This window comes from Gambusia affinis, linkage group LG16 (genome assembly GCF_019740435.1).
Source record: "Gambusia affinis linkage group LG16, SWU_Gaff_1.0, whole genome shotgun sequence".
Lineage (NCBI taxonomy): Eukaryota > Metazoa > Chordata > Actinopteri > Cyprinodontiformes > Poeciliidae > Gambusia > Gambusia affinis.
This window is the reverse complement of record NC_057883.1, coordinates 17,534,683-17,552,645: the sequence shown is the minus strand read 5'-3', so window position 1 is coordinate 17,552,645 and position 17,963 is coordinate 17,534,683. Positions and strand designations below refer to the sequence as shown.

At 37.9% G+C, this 17,963-nt stretch overlaps 2 protein-coding genes across 3 annotated transcripts; one reads left to right on the top strand and one right to left on the bottom strand.

Moving 5' to 3' along the window:
• Positions 1–62: 62 nt before the first annotated feature.
• fcf1 (FCF1 rRNA-processing protein) lies at positions 63–3,949 on the bottom strand. The gene is made up of 8 exons (XM_044142972.1): positions 3,839–3,949; positions 2,058–2,122; positions 1,858–1,929; positions 1,623–1,771; positions 1,432–1,504; positions 1,261–1,348; positions 408–502; positions 63–311 (listed from the first exon to the last, which is right to left on the bottom strand). The coding sequence occupies exons 1-8, from the start codon at positions 3,839–3,841 to the stop codon at positions 263–265; spliced, it is 594 nt and encodes a 197-aa protein (XP_043998907.1). The 5' UTR covers positions 3,842–3,949; the 3' UTR covers positions 63–262.
• Positions 3,884–16,162, top strand: arel1 (apoptosis resistant E3 ubiquitin protein ligase 1). 2 transcript variants are annotated; one of them, XM_044142970.1, is made up of 22 exons: positions 3,884–3,977; positions 4,588–4,813; positions 5,007–5,175; positions 6,443–6,663; positions 7,179–7,250; positions 7,371–7,597; positions 8,301–8,538; positions 8,635–8,804; positions 8,949–9,129; positions 9,206–9,450; positions 9,549–9,626; positions 9,702–9,843; positions 9,932–10,053; positions 10,174–10,249; positions 10,690–10,799; positions 10,902–11,081; positions 11,349–11,471; positions 12,406–12,535; positions 12,652–12,710; positions 12,817–12,906; positions 12,998–13,173; positions 14,207–16,162. In XM_044142970.1, exons 2-22 carry the CDS (start codon positions 4,666–4,668, stop codon positions 14,307–14,309), a joined length of 3,060 nt encoding a protein of 1,019 aa, XP_043998905.1. In that variant the 5' UTR covers positions 3,884–3,977; positions 4,588–4,665; the 3' UTR covers positions 14,310–16,162. The 2 variants fall into 2 exon arrangements, with proteins under 2 accessions (XP_043998905.1, XP_043998906.1); XM_044142971.1 differs by lacking the exon at positions 3,884–3,977 and adding an exon at positions 4,429–4,449.
• Positions 16,163–17,963: the final 1,801 nt, after the last annotated feature.

Genomic DNA, 17,963 nt, shown 5'->3' with positions numbered 1-17,963 from the left:
GTTTTTATTATTTTTTGACACGTTTTTGGTAATATTTTTCAGGGAAAAAAAACAAATAACAGTTCAGTTAGTGATTTATTTATTCAGAAATTAAATTGCAACAAAATGTTTGAAGGTCACAAGAAATAATACAATTTGAAAAGATGAAACATTACCAAACCCACTCCAGCAGTAAGTCAAATCTGAACACCTCTGCACTTTTACTACAACAGTTGGTAGGAATCCTTAATTTATTTACACGACTAACTTCAGGGCAGAAATATCAAAACCTTGGGGCACCATAGTCGTCAGGCATCCGTTCAATGTTATACCTGCAAACAGAAATAAAAAGTATTAACAAAAACATCTTTGTTTAAAACTGAAACATGCAAAGTTTCCAGATTCTGAGACAATTTGATATTTGTTACCTGTGATTTGAGATGTACATAATGGGCACTCCAGGTATCTTCCTGACTCTTCTCTTTAGATCTCTGTCCACAGTGGCCAGGATGTAACACTTGTGCTGCATGAAAAGTTGTATGTAATCAATCTCTATATTGACAAACATCACCACAATATGATGCATTCAAATGATTTAACATGGTATCACCTAAAATAATAGTATTCCAAATAGATTGTTTTTGTAAAATGTAACATTCAGCAGAAGCAACTGATGGGACAATTAGCACTTCTATTTCTTAGTTATAAAAACAGTTTTTTGCCAATAATTTGACCATCTTGTTTTTTTCTCCACTCTCCAACTGCTTCAACTGCCCCATTTGTTTGATTATTTTTCTTCTGTGGTCCTTCAGGAGATTAAGGTCAAATCACATTTCACACTTGTCTACAACTTTCAGAAATATACAAACAAGGCAAAACTGCTCACATCTGTTCAACCTGTAATTTTACCCTTAAATAATTTTTTCACACACAAAAAACCTTAATTTGAAATTTTCCAATTTATGTTTTACATTATTGGAATTGTTCTTAAATGTATTTATTTTTCCTCTAATCAGAGCATAACTGTAATTGGTTCCTGAGCCAAAAAAAATATGCACAGCCCTCAAATCAAAATGTTTTTATGTCATGCTTCCTAATAAAAGGCTATGGGCTGATCATGAAGTTTATTTTACTGATCAACATTTTGTTCTTCAGTGTTTAAATTTATTTCACTTGCATTCACTTTAACAGCTAAAAAGGCTAAAGTTAGACATTTGACCATTTTAGCTATTTTATGCCACTATATTCTTCTGGTTGTTTACTGCTATGCATTTATGTTACCTGGGTCACCCTTTGCACCAAACAGTCATCAGCATATGTGCCCTTATGTGCACATGGTAGACGCTCAAAACGTGGATCCTTGGCTATCCTGTAAAACAGGAAGCATTGTTTAGATGGAAAATGAGAACTACATGTTGTATGTCTGCAGAATTAAATGATTGCTGATGATACCTGAGAGCCACTCTGTATTTCATCCCCAGCTTCTCAATCTCAGCCATCACACAGTCTGTGATATAGGGTATACCTGAAGCAAATCACATATCAGGGGGAAAATGATTTAGTTTTATCTGTCATAATCATTAAATAACATTCTCTAACAGAGCATGCATTAAGTCTACATTTAGAGTTCCAATGCTTCTTACATTTGGCATACAGGCAGTCCATCATAGACTGAACAATGTCCAGCTTGGCTTTAATGGAAAAGTTGATGAAATTGGTATCAACAAGAATATGATATGGTGGGCCAAGCTGGGTGTTGTACTGGAAGAACAGGCATGACGGATACTTGGTGCTGCAATGAGAATGAAAAAGAAAAGGTCAAAAAGTGCACAGACCACAGGTTAAGATACAGTTTATTAAATTGAGTGGCTAACGTACACTTCCCGCTCCTTAAGTTCTGAAGGATCTTTCTTCTTCTTGTCTTTCTGTTTAGCACGGTCCTTTTCTTTTCTATAAAGCAATGGCAAAGTTCAAATGAGCTAGTTTTTTTAATGCTGAATCCAGTGGTCAAAGAACTGAAACAGGAAATTTATCAGGAAGATATGCAACCAAATTGAACAGCAGATTTTAGGACTTACATCCTATGATCTCTGAGATTAATCATCCTTTTCATTGCAGCAAATTTTTTTGTCTTCTGCTTCCCCTGAAAGAAACACATATAGGTATCAGACCAAATAAAATAATTTATGTTTAATGTTTAGAGCATCAGTTCCCAGATAACTAAAACCAAAACACACTAGTGACAATTGTGTATTGAAACATAATCAGTAAATCAATTAAATTAACAGCAAAAGTATTGTTTTGCCAACTATTTAAGTTTTTTTTGTTGTTTTTATCAATTACATTTACAGTACATATATTTTTATTATTATCTTTTTTTATTATTTACTTTGATTTTTGAAGAGGATTTCAAAGCTCCACACTTTATGGCTCAATCTTAACTTTAGAAAAGGCTAATTTATAACATCCCTTTGATGTAAATACTACAAAAAAAACAAAAAAAACAAAAACAAACATTACCAGAGTTCAACCTTGTTTGAAAACTCAGTCTGCATTTGAAAGCATGGAACAAACACTCAATAATCATAGCCAATAAATTAGAGCATCATTGAGACGTGATCACAGTTATTTATTGCAATATTTTTCCAATGTTTCCTTCAATACATTTGAATGTTTATGGCTTGCAGCAAATCAAAGCCATTTTTAAAAAATTTGGAATGTACAGGTAACAGTGGCACAGTAGGTAGCACTGTTGCCTTGCAACAATTAGAACCTGGGTTCAATTTCCGGCCAGAGGTCTTTCTGCATGGAATTTGCATGTTCTCCCTGTGCATGTTGAGAAGTCCCTGTGTACTCTGGCTTCCTCCCACAGTCCAAAAAAATTAGTGTTAGGTTAATTGGTTTCTCTAAATTATCCTTAGGTGTGAGTGTGTACATGCATGGTTGTTTGTCTTGTCTGTTTTTGTGTTGCCCTGCAACAGACTGGCGACATGTCCAGGGTGTATCCCACCTCTCCCCGAAACGTTCCCTGGAGATAGGCACCAGCGTCCCTCTCAACCTCTCTAGGGACAATTGTGTATAGAAAATGGATGGATGGAATGCAACTTAAGATCAGTAAAACTAGTGTTTTTAACAAAGAAATGTAGGCCTGCTAAAAAAGTATGTCCATGTATTATACAATACATGCACTTTCATAAAGCAAAAAAATGGGTAAGTTACATCCCATGTACTAAATATGTTTTTGTGTTGGTTCTTGTATCTTGTATCCACCTACAATGGAGAATGGGCTTTTTTTCACAACCCTCTCAAGACTGCTGCCACCCCATTACATTTTCCTTCCACTCAACTTTCTAACAATAGGTTTGAACACTGCACTGGGTTAGCATCCACCTTTACTAAAGATTATTGTGCCTTACTTTTCCTGTGAAGTGTGATAACTGCGTAGGTCATGACATAAGAATTGATCATTAACTGTTTTTTACTGGCTTGTGCTATTTTAAATTTTTCTGAAAAATGTTTAGGTTTGCCATACAAAGTTATTCATCAGATTAACAAAAAGCGCCTGAAATATATCGCTCCTTGTTCAATAAACATTCTTATGCGAGTTCAAATTACATTTTCAATAATATCCTAATTTATGAATTTAGATGGATCTGATGTTTATAAGGTAGGATTGTAACGCTGGCTTGTTTTAATGCTAGGCTAACTGTGCTAAAGCTAGTAAGGTATCTCTCAAAAGCATGTCTCCATAAAACGCTGTAACAACAAAAGCTGCAAAAGTGTAACAACCGAATTAAAAGTATGTCAACTTGAATGTTAATAGCTTAAGATGAAGTAGGAAGAAGTCGACATTATTTACCATATTTATGAGTTTCAGGCTTTTAGTCTATGGAATCAGTTGCCTCTCCTCTCCTCGTGTGTTGATCCTAAGACGTCATAAGTAAGCGACGACTCTGTCCGAACGTTCCGGTTGCTATGCTAACGACTGACAGACGAAGGTAAATGCAGTGTTTATTAAACAAGTAGTACTTGCAGATCATATTGGCAAATGTAATACCTTGTTTAATCCCTGAAGTTGTACGTAGGTTTCTGTAAATATATCTGAATGTGCGGCTTGATAACTAGCTATTATTGGCTCAGAGCTTTCTAAAAGGACGCCTGGCTAACTTGGCTAGCTGTTAGCGCTGTATTTTCTTTCTGAATGCTGCCGTCGTAGCAGTCAGCCTCTGAGCAAGAATTGATGATGTTGCAGTTCACTACATTGTTTCTCGCCCTTATTGATTTCTATTTGTCAGCCAACACACTAAAATAGATTTTTTTCCCTAGCTGTCTGCCAGGATACCTTTAATAAATTAAGCTAGCTCAGACATCTCTCCAGTTTCAGTGTTGTTTTCGAATAGGATTGTAAATACATTCAGATTGAACTCGTTTTCTTGTATTTCCCCCCTCACCATTCAATATATTTACAAGGTAATTCATTCACGTAGTGTTCATATTCATTGACAAAATTCATGTTATAATGATTATCAAACACAAAGCAAAGCAGTATTTTTTTCAGTCTTGGGTACATTTAATAATTTTGTCTTCACTTTTCTCATTCCGTGGCAGGAGTTTGGACTTGCCCAGCGGTGTGTGGCAGTTGTGAGAGCACAGAGGGATCTGAGTGAAAGGCTGAAAGATGGTCTGATGGACCGCCGCTTCTTCCTGACCCTCCTCTTCTGCTCTGTGTCGTGGATCTTGTTCTGGGAAGTACGGTGGAAGAAAAGAAAAGAAGGTCAAATTGAGGAATGGCTCCAAGTACATAGCCTTTCTCAATACAGTCACTTATTTGAAGGTACGTTTTTTTTAGACTAGTACATATAAGTTGCAATATAAAGAGTTTGCTTTCAGAATTTTCTGGGAAAATCTTTCTGACTTGATTTTTGTTACCAGAAGGTTGGAAATGCATATTTTAAAGAACAGACATCAGCAGAGGCTTGAATATTGTACTTTTGGACATTCCTATGTGGTTTTTATGTGTCGCACAGATGTGCAGACACTGGAGGAACTGAGTCTGAGCGCGCTGAGTCGTTTGGAGGAAGTGGTGAAAGAGCAGCAGCACTGGAGGGAAATTGCAGAAGCTCATATCAAGCTGCTTCGAGACTTTGCCTTCCAGGAGTGGCTTAGCTCACAGAACCTAGAGCACTACCACCAAATGTAAGCAAAAAAAGCTGTGTGAACACCCTATTTAGGGATTAGTACTTTAAATGTCAGTAGCTTTTTTTATTTTAGGCGCTGCATATCTATATGACTTACCTTGTTTTGGTTGTCAGATTAAGGTTTTGTAGATGCTAGAACAGATTATGTTTAGATTTTCACATAAAGTAGTGTTTTCAGTCTGCTGACACTAATCCTTCCAGGCTTCAATGTATTATGCACCACAAATCTGGAACAGACTTCCAGAAAACTGCAAAACTGCTGGTACACTGAGCTCCTTTAAATCAAGGTGAAAACCCAATTTGTTTAGAGTTGCCTTTGATTAATTATAACTGGGATACAGATTAATTCTAGTCTGCATTACAACTTTTTATCAATTTATTTTTGGCCATTGTAAAGTTTTTTTTTCTTTTGATGTGTGTGTATGTTATATATATATTTTTTTGTAAAGCGCTTTGTAAAGCCTTGTTGAAATGTGTTATGAATAAATGTAACTGTTAGGAAGGTTCTAACTATAGTTCTAATTATTCTCATCTTGATTTACTCAGAGTTAAATTGAAGTCTTTATTACTGACTTAAATTCAACAGAAAATTTCAATAAAATTTTCTGTTCTCACAGTACTGAAAAACCTAAGCATAAACCTGAGTGATTGTGTGACCCTAAGTTCTTACTCAGATTGGTGTTGACTCTCGATAATAATGTAGCTAAATAAGCTTCAAAATACTATGGCAAGTGATGCTGCACTGTTCAACACAATTTAAAAAGGGAACAATGATATAAATATAAAATTGCATATCATTGAGAAGGAAGTACAAACACTGCCTTCTTTTGGTTTTTATTTCAAATGTCATCTTGGCCAGAAACTAAGAACTCAGAAGTACACATGCAGCAGCTGCTTACGTAGAAGGTTAGGCTGACAATTAAAACTTGCAACAGGAAATTACTGTTTAGCCATAAAAAGTTGATTAGTTTGCAGAGCATTTTTTTCTCTCCTTGTCTAAAATATATATTTTGAATGCATACACTGGACAAGCTGCTTCTTTGCTTTGCACCTTGTTTATCGGAAAACACTGGGGTTGCCGTCATGCACAATTTCACATAAACTAGTTTTGTCCAACGGACGCCTCCTATGTTCAGTAACAGCAGCGGTGTGGCTTAATAGACAGCAGCGTACAGGAGCTGCAGCCACGGTAGAGTGGTTTGCTGTAGAATGCTATCTTTAGTTATTTATCTACCCAAAATACTTTCTTTTTTTTCTCACACCAGACTGAAAACCTTGGGTTGTATGAATCTGGATGACCTGTCTCGATTCGACAGTCAGCTGCAGCTGTCTTTAGCTGCCTGGGGTTACTACTACGACGACTACATAAAGCTGTCCACAGGCATCAGGATTCTGCAGACCTCTAGAGGGAGTCGAGACCAGGACTACGAGATCCGGCTGGTGCGCAGCCTTGCTGAGAGGCGCTTGAATGAGAAGTGGTCAACTGGTGAGATGGATTATTTTTCTGTTTCTTTGAGCTGTGGTAGCTTCCCTTCAGCTTTTATAGTCGGGGTGTAAATAAGAGACAGGTTGCGTTTGAGTATTTCTGTTGGTAGAAAGTTCACTCGTTGAGTGTGACTCAGTAAGGCAGAACAAAAGTTTTCCATGATGACACTCATGTATGTGTACCCTCTGATAACTTTAATGCTGATTTACTTGTATGCAGAACACAGAATTTTGCATTTTCCCTCAGTAAACCATAACTTTTACATTCACAGTGATAACGATAGGTTGTTCTAAATAATAATGTATTACAGCTAAATGTTGTCATGCTCTTGATGCTATTCCTCTTGTTCATCAACATTCCTTTCTTTAGGTGTGGCTTTCAGCGTACTGTAACTTAAGACAAGTCATATGGAAGATTATGATAAAAAGCAAAAGTATAATCATTAAAATTTCTGATGCTTCAGAAAAAAAATGTTCTGCATAAATTTAATCATTGTATTTTTTTGTGTACCTCAGCGGGAGCTCTCCTTTTTGGCTGTACTGTGGCACTGTGCTTTTTGATAAGGGACCTCATGTTTTACGTGATTGGTGAGTTCAGGATAAGCTGTTGGGTTGATTGATGAAAAAAAACTAACAGGCTACTGAATGTGTTTGTGTAGCTTTAAAATAAACAAATTCTGCCCAGTAATTCCTCCTTTCTTTTGGCAGGTGGAATTACTGTTTCCATCATAGCGTTTTTCTTTACCATCAAGTTCCTCTGTGAGCTCGCAGCTAGGGTCGTTAGCTTCCTACAGAATGAGGATCCTGGAAGAAGAGGCGACCGCAGCATCTATGACTATGTCCGCGGCAACTACCTGGACCCTCGTTCCTGTAAGGTGTCGTGGGACTGGAAGGAACCACAGGAAGTCGGACAGACGATGACCTTTAGAGTTCAGGTAAAAACTGATTTATTAAAGGGATTAAGACTAAAAATGTACACAGTGCCTTCGGCATTTTGTCCTGTCACATCAGTGTTTATTGTTGTTATAGTATTTTTTTTATGGTCTCTTTATTTTGAAGTGTTTACTCATTGTTTTTTGTAGACAAGCTTAAGCTTTGTCAGGTGGAATGGGAAGCATCAGTGAACATCAGTCTTTAAATCTCTTTGTTGTAGTGCTGGCTGTGTGGTTCAGGTCGTTTCTAGGTGAATCTCCACCCCAGTGACCAGCCTATCACAGCTTCTAGCAGCTTTTCTTTCTGGTAGTTTTCCTACTGCCACCACAATGTATTACTTTGGTGTTAGCTTCTCAGGGCAGTTTGCTTTACTTGTTTTTATTTCCTGGTAATAGAGTAAATGGGGCTGAATACCAATGTATGTGAAACCTTTCAGATTTTTACTTGTTACAAGTGTTTTAAGTTGTGCATCCCTTTTCCTGTCTCTTTTTAATTATGCAAAGCCTTGCGTCGATCTGATACATAAAATCCACCAAAATTAATTGAATTTGTTGCTGAATTATCACAAACTGTGAAAAATTTAGTGGGATATCAATAAATATGAAAGACTCTGTATCTACTATAAAACCCATAATATCTGTCTATGAAACAAAGTGTTCATAAATATAAAGTTGTTATTCTCACATTGTGCTTATGCTGTTTCAGCTTTTTTACAAAAATGGTCAACCTTTCCCTGCACATCGGCCTGTGGGTCTGAGGGTGAACATCACCCACATCGAACTGGCTGTGGACATCCCGGTCACCCAGGAGGTTCTGCAAGAGCCGGAGTCCAACGTTGTGAAAGTGGCCTTCACAGTGCGCAAAGCTGGACGCTACGAGGTTGCTGTAAAGCTGGGTGGCCTCAATGTGGCCTACAGTCCTTATTACAAGATATTCCAACCAGGTGTGAAGATAGTTTTATTTTTTTGTGCTTGACTTATGTTTTGGTTTTTTTTAAAGAAATTTCATACATTTTCTATCTTGTAATTTCTTTACACAGGTACAGTTGTTCCATCTAAAACCAAGATAGCCTACCATTTCTCCACCCTGGTGCTAACAAATGGCCAGCAGCACACTTTGCAAATTGAACCCAGGGACGAGTATGGAAACCCCACCAGTAACTCCACGTCTCTTACAGACGAAGAAAACTACAGTGTCCATATTCACTCTGTAAGAGAAAACATCTTGTTCTTTTTCTGACAAAAAGTCAAGTAAAAGTGAAAGTCTCGATTTATTTTCAAACCCAGTTCACAGTGAGTTAAACTTTGCCAGTGTTCATGCTGCTGTTTTGTTTCCTAATTTTTTTTTTCCCAGGTTGGTACTGTGGACGATGACAGCTCAGATGATTTCTACAGTAAGTCAGTTTCACTCAACAAGCAGCAGTGCCAGGTTTTGCTGAGACTCACCCTGAGGAAGACGGGTTGTTTCAGAGCTCGGATATCTTACAAGGATCAGCCGCTCAGCAACGGGGAGTTTGACATAATTGTTCTCAGTGGTGAGCTTTCTCTGTTTGCCCAGTAGGTCTTTTTTAATTAGCCTGTGTCTTCAAAGCCTAACACACATCTTTTCAGAGAATGAGAAGTCCTGCGTGGAGAAAAACGTGTCCACTCCAGGGATTAGCATCTACTTTGAGGCGTATCTTTACACCAATGGCAACTACAGCAGTTCATCGTGGCAGTTACCAGCCTCCGCTCTGCTAGCTCCTCAGAGGAGGCCCTCTATGGGCGAGGAGGATGAGGAGCATGACTCTCCTGTGGAGGGACAACCAGAGAAGGTGAAGAAACCAAAAAAAGTCTACTGCTACATATCGCCAAAGGTGAGTAGTGGACCTTAAATATTATGTCTGCTTTTTCCTTGTTTTATATTGGATGTGTTTAAGTTCACCGCAGTGATTTTTGGACGTTTGTCAAACAGCAACTATCTGTAAAGGAGTTCTACCTGAAAATTATTCCATGGCGCCTTTTCACCTTTCGAGTATGTCCAGGAACCAAGGTAAGTAAAATGAGACCCCAGTTAAGGGCCATTTTTACTTTCTTTTAAAGCTAACGGTAGTCTTTTTCTTTTCAGTTTACCTATCATCCTCCAGACCCAGTTCATAAGTATTTAACTCTTGTGGTGGACGACGGGATACAACCTCCTGTGGAGCTCAGCTGTAAAGACAGGAACATCATGGCTGCCACCTTCACTCGCTTCCTGCACAAAAACATTGGTTTGTCTCAGCCTGGCAAGGATTTTATTGCTCTTAAAAAATACCCGATAACAATCCTTTGGCAATAATGTTATGTTTTTGTCTCCAGGCGGCTCTGAGACCTTTCAAGATAAGGTAAACTTCTTTCAACGTGAACTCAGGCACATTCATTCCAAGAAACCTCGCACCAAAACCTGCCTAAAAATCGCTCGACATGCTATTCTCGAGACAGTGAGTGTGTTTTCCTTGTCTTTGATAATAAAAGCAGTCTTCAAAAAAAATACAGAAGTAATATAATTCCAGCAATGTTGTAACAGCTGAGATAATTTTGATTCTTGTGGTATTGTGCAGTCGTTAAAGGTTACAAGGAACTTCTCTGTGTCAGACTGGAGTAAAAACTTTGAAGTTGTGTTTCAGGATGAGGAAGGTAAAAAAAAAAAAAAAAAAAAACATTTTTATGTACAGTATCTTATGAACGTATTCATACCCTGTTGAACATTTTCACATTTTGTCAAATTAAAAACATACTTTATTATATTATATTGAGATTTTATGTAACAGACCGACACAGTCAAAGTCTGGAAGTGGGAGGAAAATGATGTATGATCAAGTACACATCTGAAAAGTGGGGTATTGACAGAGGGTTCAATTCATGCTGCGCTGTATTTTTCATTCTACTGCACCTTCACACACTGCTTTGTGTTGGTGTATGACATAAAATCCCAACAGAATAGACCATTAACAATTTGTAGTGTGATTAAAAAACATTTAACAGGTATGAATACTTCTGCAAGACCCTGTAACTATCTAATTTATCAAAGTTGAAGTGATGCATGGAGTTGATGACCATATGGTTTGTTTCTTCAGCTCTTGATTGGGGTGGGCCTCGCAGGGAGTGGTTTGAGTTGATTTGTAAGGCCCTCTTTGACACATCCAACCAGCTGTTTACTCGTTTCAGTGAAAATAACCAGGGCCTTGTGAGTTATTCCTTATAAATATTTCTATATTAAACCATTATATTTCAAGTTGGGCAATAAATTGCTATAGAAACTACAATGAGACCATCCTTGATTCTCCAGGTGCACCCAAATGCTGACAGGCCGGCTCACTTACGCCTGAAGATGTACGAGTTTGCTGGTCGAGTAGTCGGAAAATGTTTGTATGAATCCGCTCTGGGCGGAGCCTACAAGCAGCTGGTCCGAGCTCGCTTTACGCGTTCCTTCCTGGCCCAGATCATTGGCCTTAGGATGAACTACAAGGTAGGAAGGTCGTTGTTTTCATTGTTTACACTGGTCTGTCATTAGGGGTGTCTCATCAAGTAAACATACTTTACAAAGCCAGGAGACGTAATCTGGTTCTCGGGATTATTTATAGAAATCCAGTCAGCTTGTTGTGGTGTTTATCTAACCTGTTATGGGTTTCTAAAACTCTTTCTAGCCTTTAAAATCTGTTTTTGAGAAGATCACAAGATTTGTTTGTTTTAAAAATGCAAGTTTTCTGTGTTCTTGTTCTGTTTTTCCACTTAGTACTTCGAGACAGACGACCAGGAGTTCTACAAAACTAAGGTCTGCTTTATCCTAAACAATGACGTGAGTGAAATGGACCTGGTGTTTGCTGAGGAGAAGTACAAGTCAGGCCAGCTGGAAAAGGTGAGGCAACACTTTGGAAAGGAAACCCCCTTCTAATCTTAGAAGGAATTTCATCTAGGTAGAGGCAATAAACTAAATAAAATTAACCAGATTGCTTGTTTGGCAGGACGAACTACAAGGTAGGAAGGTCCATTGCTTATGAAATGGAAAGTGGTGGGTTCATACATGCTTTTTCTTTATCTACGGTTTAAAAGCAGCTGCCAAATAAAATGAGCTTTAAAGTCCTGTGGCTGAATTATAAACATCCAACTTAACTGGATTAGTTTCTGAAAACATCAGTTTTTCACCAACTCATAAATCAGAACATGAGCATGCTGCCGTATTGGAAAAACGTGTTACGTAGATGTAAACAGGAGGAATTGAGTTGTTTCATGCGAAACATTAAGTTCCACATCATTTGTGTGAGAAGATGAAAGCTGTAGAATACACTGTTCTGTTCACGGCAGGGCACACTGCTTTAAATTACATATTTAAATATCAACTGATCATTTTGGCAATTAATGCTCTTAGTGTCCTCAAAAGGTCACATAATTAACAACTGAATTAATTAAAAAGTAGGTCAATCAGCTTAAAAGTTTGAGCAGTCAGCATTCAGAGGTGAGTGAAACTACTTCAGTGGAGAATGAGCTTCTGCATTGCATTACATGATATAAATTAATGTTATTGGGTATTACAGGGATGCATATATGCTAATCACTGTAATATATATTAAAGAGGTTGTGAACATTTTGTCATTAAAGTTTATGAATTAGAAGCAAAAAATAAATAAGAGCAGTGCACCTTTAGGTGTTTACTATAATCCATGCCTTTCAAATGCCTGTTGGGTTAGTTCACCAGGACATCATTCATGTATGAACCGGCGCTGTGAACAGTAATGTGATCAAACTGTTACATCCAGCACAAGCTGATGTTCTTTATTGGATTCTGATTGCAGGTGGTGGAGCTGATTGCAGGAGGAGCCCAGATCACCGTCACCAATGACAACAAGATTCATTACCTTAACCTGCTCGCTCAGTACAGACTAGCCAGCCAGGTGCGGGATGAGGTGGAACATTTCCTGAAAGGTAAGGTGATGTCTGCAGCCACACTCTCACTGTTTGTGCAGACTGCTTTCATTTGATCTTTCCAGTTATGCTTCTTGAGTATAACATGTAGAGTATAACTTCCTAATTCATTGCAGGTTTAAATGAACTAGTTCCAGAGAATCTGTTGGCCATATTTGACGAGAATGAGTTGGAGGTAGGTGTGTTTTGTTTTGGGACACGATTCAAGATTCAGCCTGACTTGTTGTAATCTTTAAAATGATCATCAGATAATCATGTCTGTTTACCTGTACTCTCATCAGTTGTTGATGTGTGGAACGGGTAATATAAACGTGCAGGACTTCAAAGCCCATGCTGTGATTGTCGGAGGATCATGGCACTTCAGAGAGAAAGTATGTTAATGAAGTTATCTCTCTGAATTATGTTCCGCCAGTAGAGTGCTGTCAATAATTTCTTCCTGTTTCCTTTATTTTTCCCCAACAGGTCATGAAGTGGTTCTGGGCGGTGGTGTCCAGTTTCACCCAGGAAGAGCTGGCTCGTCTGCTGCAGTTCACCACCGGCTCCTCTCAGCTTCCCCCTGGAGGATTCAACACACTCTGCCCCTCATTCCAGATCATTGCAGCCCCTACACACAGCACATTGCCCACTGCACACACCTGGTAAGGAAAACCCACAGTGCAGCAGTGTATGTTTCATGAATATCAGGAGTACAGTAGATATGCAGTATTTGCAGTGATCCATCTGCTAAAAGCTAAGCTTTCAGGTAATGGATCCAGGAGAATTACCTTTTTTGCTGCAGAGTTCCTGATTTAATTGTCAGATTTTTTTCAAATTTATATATTTGTGCCCAATTCCTCTTACATAGTACAGAAAGAATCTTCTGTTTTTTTCCTGGATTCTAAAGACTTTTTCCTTGGCTGCACAATATGCTAAAGATGTATCATTATCTCATTACTGAATGCAGTGTACCTATTGCAGAAAACACTTTCACTTCAAAAAATGTTATTTACGCCCCATGCACTTGGGCTCTCTAATACCTCTGAAGACACTTGTTTAATGCAGCAGAAAGTTTTAGAAAGTGAAAAAGTGATAAGGTGGAAAAGTTAATAAGAAACTATAACTTTGTTTATTATTAAGGTCATGACTACTCTTGCATCATAATTAACTCTGATAATGAATGTTTCTGAGGAGGACGGTCTCCTCTCACTAAAAATAAAAAGCCCTCATGGAGAGGTTTCTAGTTTAAAAAAAATAAATTATAAATGTTTAATTTTTGAAAATAACAGAAATGTTCTCCGAGTTGACTTAATAAAAATTTAAAAAATAAATGTTATTTTGTGGTAGAAAAACAATTTTACTCATCAAAGGCAATTATCAGACCAACAACAGCAGCTGCCTTTTCCCCTGTAATCACAGCAGGAGGCTGACCTGACTAAACAAAAAATAATAGCTTATCTACCACTAGTAATTATTAGCATCATGGAGGATTAATAAGAACATTTAGCAAATAATTAACCTGTCAAACACGTAAAGGGTATCATGTGCCAAACACTTTAACAACAAATGTTAAAATCTTTGGGTTGTAATTTTACAAAATGTGGAAAAGTCCAAGCATCATAAATAATCTTGTAAGACCTCTGATCTTATGGTGTGATCTCTGTAAACATAATCTAAATCTGGCATTGTGTCCAGTTTTAACCAGCTGTGCCTCCCTACCTACGACTCCTACGAGGAGCTGCACAAGATGCTGAAGCTGGCCATCAGCGAGGGCAGCGAAGGCTTCGGTATGCTCTGACTCCTCCATCACTGTGGCTCCACTCATTCACATGAAGACCAGCACTGCTTCACTGCCCCGGTTTCCTGCATTCATTACCATCCAACAGCCCCAACATCTCAGCGGTCCCAGTGTGTCTCCGTCAGGAGGAGAGAGATATTCAGGAAGTCCTGTTAAACTGAGGGGAAAAAACTGTGGCTTCAGTCATATGAACCCTGTTGCTACTTACTCTATGTATATACAATTGAATTTAGAAATAGAAACTGGGGGAAATCGGTGAGATTGGGAATAGTTTTATTTCTGCTTCCCAGAGTTTGCTTAGCTTTATGCGCTTTGAAAGACATGATACAGGAACAAAGGCCTTGAGTTTTATTGTATAATAACTGCTTCTTTTGCATTTTGCAAACAGAGGAACACTTTAAGTGCAACAGCAGCCTCTACATGCTGTGGGTTATTCATCTGCAGCACTTTGGCCTTAATCGATCAGGGACTGATATGTGTTTTATGTAAATATATGAGCTCATTCTTTTAATTCAGAACCTGTACAGAGTAATGTGTGTGTATAGACATTTTCTTTTGATGTGTCATTTAAGGAGAAGGGATTTAATTGTTGCTGCATGTATGCTAGAATTGTATATTTTTTGTTTGTTTTACTTGCTTGCTGGATGTGAAGGAGTTTTAAAGGAAGCCAAGTAGTTTCTATTTTCTGTTTTTACCTTTTTGAGTTTTGGGAGAGTAGTTTGTTGACCCATGTTTAACAACCTGCCTTATCCAGTCCCTTTGCCTCTGATTGTAACCAGACAGTTGTTCTGGTGAGGGAAACATATGTGACAGTAACAAAATATGAATGAAGGAAGTTTTTGTCCAATCCCTAAGTAAGATTTATTTGATTTTTTTTTCTTTGTAAGTCACTGTCTTTCATGTGTTTACCTCAGGATGTCCTCTGACACCTATGCATTAACTGCTCCGCAAGTTTCCACCCTCACTTTAACACTTGTAGCCATTTATTTTTGCATTCTGGTTAATTTGTTGGAAAGCTTTGTACTTTTGGGGAGTATATGTTGTTGTTTTTTTTGTTAAGTTATTGTGAAACTATTTATTTTAATGCTTTGAGAGTTGTCGGTACTCTGAGCCAATGGATGTTATTGGTTTGATTTTTCTGTGCGTAGTTGTTGCATTTGTTGCTGTTAAAGAGTTTACATTATCATTAGTCATTTTTGTAATAATATGCCTGCAAGGGTGTTTGTACTGCATTAAGTCCACTGAGGATTTTTTTTTAATTTCAATATTTTTAATGTTGTGCATAATTCCCACATACAGACTAATGAAGTTTTACTCTTTGTTGGCTCTGAATTCAGTTTTTCTTCTGAGAGATTGAGCTTTTCAGATGGCAAAGACAGAGTAATTTTTTTATTTTTATTTTTTTAGCTGGACTTTTGAAACAATATTTACAGATTTGTTCTTCTTTGGGTTGTGCAATGTTTAGAAGAGAGGTGAGAACTGAAATGTGAATATTTAAACAGGGCAACATTTCAGTATGAACACCGATGGCTGAAAACATTTCTTTGTATGGAAACGAGAGGTTTAAGCATTACTCGTGTCATATGAAGCTACTGAACAACAGTGAACAAGGTTTGCTTTGTTGTTTTTAATATTTTTGTTTATGGTTTAACTTTTCTAGTGAATATAATGCTTGAATGGGCTTCTGGGTGAGATGGCCTGAGAGTGACTTGTACTGATGTATATATTGTGAATTTGGGGTGTACTACTTCTGTTTTTCCTTTTCTAAGACAAGCCTCTGCGGATGAATGTTCAAAGATTGTCTGGACAACAGGTCCCTCATGTATTGAAATAAAAATATTGGGATAAATTAATCTTTTGAGCATGTATTATAATCAGATTGGGTGTATATAGTGAAGGTTCCTGTTCAGTAAGGAAAATTATGGCATGGGAAAAGAAAATGTAGTATTGACAAGTTTGTTTCAACACTTTTATTCTTTTTGTTCTGATCCATCTGTCTTCATTTTTAAAATTTGTCCAACCATTCCTCTGTTCATTATCCATCATCAATTACCATCATCTAATACCTTTGATCTATCAACCAACTAACCTGCCAGCCATGTATACATCTATCTATTTGTCCACCACAACATTCAATTTTTGTAGAAACAAAAATTGGTGTCTGTAATCATCCATTTATTTCTCTCTAACTATTCTAGTGAATAGTTAGAGAGATAGATGATCCATCTCTCATGCACGCATCCATCATGTGTAGATGGTGCATCCATCTACGCATCCACCTTTCCATCTGTCAGTTAATTTTTTATCTATCCATTTGTCCATTTTCTTTTATCACTTTTCTGGGATTCTATCTTCGAGTCTGAAAAACTGAAGGAACCATAATAACATCAACTTGTGTATATTTTAACCACAAGGGGGCGCTGACTCTGCATGTTACACTCAACAGTAAATGACAAGAGCCTGTTCGCCTAAAGAGCTGTGTTTAATATTAACTCAGACTAATCCATATAAAATCCTTCCTTTTCACACATTTCCCTAAACTCTGATTTAAAAGCCGTGTTAACACCAGGCTTACTGAGGTCAACCTTTGCACACAGCCAAGTGGAAAACAACTGACTCCCCTTTGAACGCAGGGAGAAGTGGCATAACTGACAGCCATATCAACACAGGATATGATGGCATACCAATGTTGCTTAACTAAATGTTTTCTTCCTGAAATCATTCTGAAGGGAAAAAAAACATACACGTTGCTGTGAACATTCATCTCTCATGGCCCTCCTGCTTGCAGCACACCCACATGCTCAGGGGAGGTTTCCATACGGTGTGGTCTGAACATTAACAGCAGCAACCAGAAAGGCATCTTGAAGCACTTGGAGGCAGGGGCATACTTATTCAGTTTTGGCGTGCACCTGTTGATTTACATAATGGTATTTCTCAAATTACCCCTCAGAAAGTCATTATCCTGAACTGCAGTACCCTGCATGCTGGAGCTGTAAATTAACATATATGGATGCATGGTACAGCTGCAGGGAAAGAACTGGCAACAATGAATGAATCAATCTTTTATTACCAACACCCTAATCTCACATTTGCCAACAGTACTGCAGTTGGTCTTTTCTTTTTCTCTAACAGAGTCCAGCTCCAGGCCTTAAAATCTACACTCCTGCAACTTTTAGATGTCCCTCTTCTCCAGCACACCTGAATCAAATTGCTCATCAGCATCTTTTACCTCTGCAGAGGCCTGGTAATGAGCAATGCGTTTGATTCGGGTGTGTAGAAACAGATTTACATCTAAAAGTTGCAGGATAGTAGGTCTTCAGGACTGAACTTGGGGATTTCTACAGGGTCTGAGGACAAGGAGATCCGTGACCAGTCATGTTTGTGCAAAGTTTCTATATCGTCCAAATTTCTTTGTCCTCTGCCATGCTTTTTGCAGATCCTTACATCATATTGTAGGTTTTCTGAACGATTTAGGTCTGAGGGCTGGAATGGATAAAACAATGGATTTTTCGAACATTTTCAGTAAGACATTACACCACTGAAATAAACTGATTTATTTTAAGGCGTTGCTATGAGTGCCAACACATTTCTGGGGATTTTCTGAGAGCACATCACTACACTTGTTTACTATTCTTTAAACAACTTTAACACTGA

Coding starts and splice junctions, on each gene's coding strand:
- fcf1 (XM_044142972.1), bottom strand. Junction 1,772..1,857: donor GAACTTAAGGAGCGGGAAGT/GTACGTTAGCCA, acceptor TTCTCATTGCAG/CACCAAGTATCCGTCATGCC. Junction 312..407: donor ATGTACATCTCAAATCACAG/GTAACAAATATC, acceptor TTCTGTTTGCAG/GTATAACATTGAACGGATGC.
- arel1 (XM_044142970.1), top strand. CDS start 4,666: ATGGACCGCCGCTTCTTCCTGACCCTCCTCTTCTGCTCTGTGTCGTGG. Junction 7,251..7,370: donor CCTCATGTTTTACGTGATTG/GTGAGTTCAGGA, acceptor TTCTTTTGGCAG/GTGGAATTACTGTTTCCATC. Junction 12,536..12,651: donor GGTGGAACATTTCCTGAAAG/GTAAGGTGATGT, acceptor AATTCATTGCAG/GTTTAAATGAACTAGTTCCA.